Raw genomic sequence first — 2,316 nt, forward strand, 5'->3', positions numbered from 1 at the left:
TAGNTTTCACCAAAAAAACTTGTGATTTTTTTGCTGTCTGGGATATATATTCTGGAAGATTCTGCAATGATTTCCAGGGGTTTTGGCAGTATGTCTGGTCTGTCCTCCCAGTATGTAGGTAGCAATAAGGGGCATCAATAGCATCTGCAACCTACCTGAGTAGTTGCTTGCATATTATCCACTTTGACACTATAGATACAGTTTGTACTATGAAATTCTTTAGCTGCCTTGAAACACCCTCTGAGTTGACAAAGTGCTTTGATCTTTCTCTTCTTCTCTCTCCAGTTACACCATATCTGCATACCCACCCACATCTGTATTACCATCAAGTTGACAAAGTGCTTTGATCTTTCTCTTCTTCTCTGTTCAGTTGCACAGTTCACCAACATCTGTATTACCAGCAAGTTGACAAAGTTCTTTGATCTTTCTCTTCTTCTCTCTCCAGTTGCACCTTATCTGAACACCCCACCCACATCTGTATTACCACCCTTCACAGACAAGAGTTCACCACATTCTTTGTTGTTTCTCTCCTCTCTTCTTTTCTTCTCCTCCTCTTCTTCTCTCCCTACCTTCCTCCCTCTTTCTCTTGAGTTTTGATTGTAAATTTATGGACAAACAGTTCACCAAGCTCTTTGTTGTTTCTCTCCTTCTCTTCCTTTCTTCCTCTCCTCTTCTTCTCTCCTGGCTTCCTCCCTCTTTCTCTTGAGTTTTGATTGTAAATTTATGGACAAAGAGCTCTGACAAAGTTCTTTGATCTTTCTCTTCTTCTCTCTTCAGTTGCACCTTATCTGCATACCTCACCCACATCTGTATTACCATCCTTCACAGACAACAGTTCACCAAGTTCTTTGTTGTTTCTCTCCTTCTCTTCCTTTCTTCCTCCCCTCCTCTTCTTCTCTCCCTGTCTTCCTCTCTCTTCTCTTGAGTTTTGATTGGAAATTTAGGGACAATGAATTCTATTCACCCTGTCATAGTATGGAGTCACACATATCTTTGCACTAAATCCTGAACCAAGATCTATATTTCACCCATATCATGAATCCAGATACATAATTTCTGAACCATATCATGAATATTTTAATTAGATGCTGAATCAAGATATATCTTTCCACTTTATCTTGAACAAGGATATATTCACAAGACATATATTTCAATTACATCCTGTCCCAGGATATATATTTCACCTATATCTTCAACCAGGATATATTTCCAACAAGATATTGAACCAGGATATATCACCAATATATATTCTCAAGCTATATCTTGAACAATATATTTTTCAACTTTATCCTCAACAAAGATATATATTCAACAAGATATTGAACCAGAATATATTGCCAAGATATATTCTTAAGCTATATCTTGAACCAGGATATATCTTACAACTTTATCTTGAACCAGGATAATTACCAAGATACATTCTTGAGTTATATCTTGAACAAGGATATATTTTTCAACTTTATCTTGAACAGGGATATATCTTTCAAATTTATCTTGAACCAGTATATATCACCAAGATATATTTTTAAGCTATATCTTGGACAAGGATATATCTTTCTACTTTATCTTGAATCAAGATATATTATTGAACTATATCTTGAAGGAGGATATATTACCAAGATATATTTTTGAACTATAAAATGAATCCAGATATATTTCAAACCAGGATCTATTTCTTTCCAATATATCCTAAGTCAAGATATATCTTCAAAATATATTTTGAACCAAAATCTGTATTTGTGATGTAAGCATAATCAAAATATATCCTAAGTCAAGATATATCTTCAAATCTGTATTTGTGATGTAAGCGTAATCAAAAGGGAGTGATTGAGTGGGTTGATAGAAAATCAAGCAAGTGCCTTGATCGAAACTGAGTGAAGGATATTAATATGTAAGTAAAGAGTGAAGTCGAAACTGAGTGAAGGATATTAATGCGTAAGTAAAGAGTGGAAGGATAGCCATGGGTAAAGACAGTGAAGGAACAGCCAACAAAAGACATGTGTATTACTGCAATCCCCAAAGTTAGATCAAGTAAAGCATGGCATAAAGGACTTACAAAGAACTATAGGAAAGGGATGCAGTCTAAACAAACAAGTCAGATTGGTGAAACAGACCATGAAAAGAACTTACAAAAAGGGTGGAGTGAGGTGTGTAGGTGGACAAAGGCAAAAGGAGGGGACACAGCCTAAAACCATCAAGTCAGATTGATGAAAGAACATCATAAAGGACTTACACAATGATGTATGGGCAAAGGCAAAATCGGGAACACAGCTACAAATGAACAAGTCAGATGTGTGAATGGACATAAGTAAGGAC

General features: G+C 35.9%; 2 protein-coding genes across 2 annotated transcripts in view; both read right to left on the minus strand.

Moving 5' to 3' along the window:
• Positions 1–1,813: 1,813 nt before the first annotated feature.
• On the minus strand, positions 1,814–1,999 carry LACBIDRAFT_316152 (uncharacterized protein; the record flags this gene model as incomplete). The annotated part of the gene is made up of 1 exon (XM_001878631.1): positions 1,814–1,999. One exon carries the CDS (start codon positions 1,997–1,999, stop codon positions 1,814–1,816), a length of 186 nt encoding a protein of 61 aa, XP_001878666.1.
• Positions 2,000–2,004: 5 nt separating this feature from the next.
• LACBIDRAFT_325095 (uncharacterized protein) overlaps positions 2,005–2,316 on the minus strand; it is a gene marked incomplete at both ends in the record, with an annotated part of 2,603 nt that continues 2,291 nt past the window's right edge. The window contains 4 exons of the mRNA XM_001878632.1: positions 2,005–2,007; positions 2,057–2,062; positions 2,131–2,185; positions 2,234–2,271. Coding sequence (XP_001878667.1) covers positions 2,005–2,007; positions 2,057–2,062; positions 2,131–2,185; positions 2,234–2,271 — 102 coding nt within the window. The remainder of the gene's footprint in view (positions 2,008–2,056; positions 2,063–2,130; positions 2,186–2,233; positions 2,272–2,316) is intronic.

The sequence above is a fragment of the Laccaria bicolor genome, genomic scaffold (genome assembly GCF_000143565.1).
Source record: "Laccaria bicolor S238N-H82 LACBIscaffold_6 genomic scaffold, whole genome shotgun sequence".
NCBI lineage: Eukaryota > Fungi > Basidiomycota > Agaricomycetes > Agaricales > Hydnangiaceae > Laccaria > Laccaria bicolor.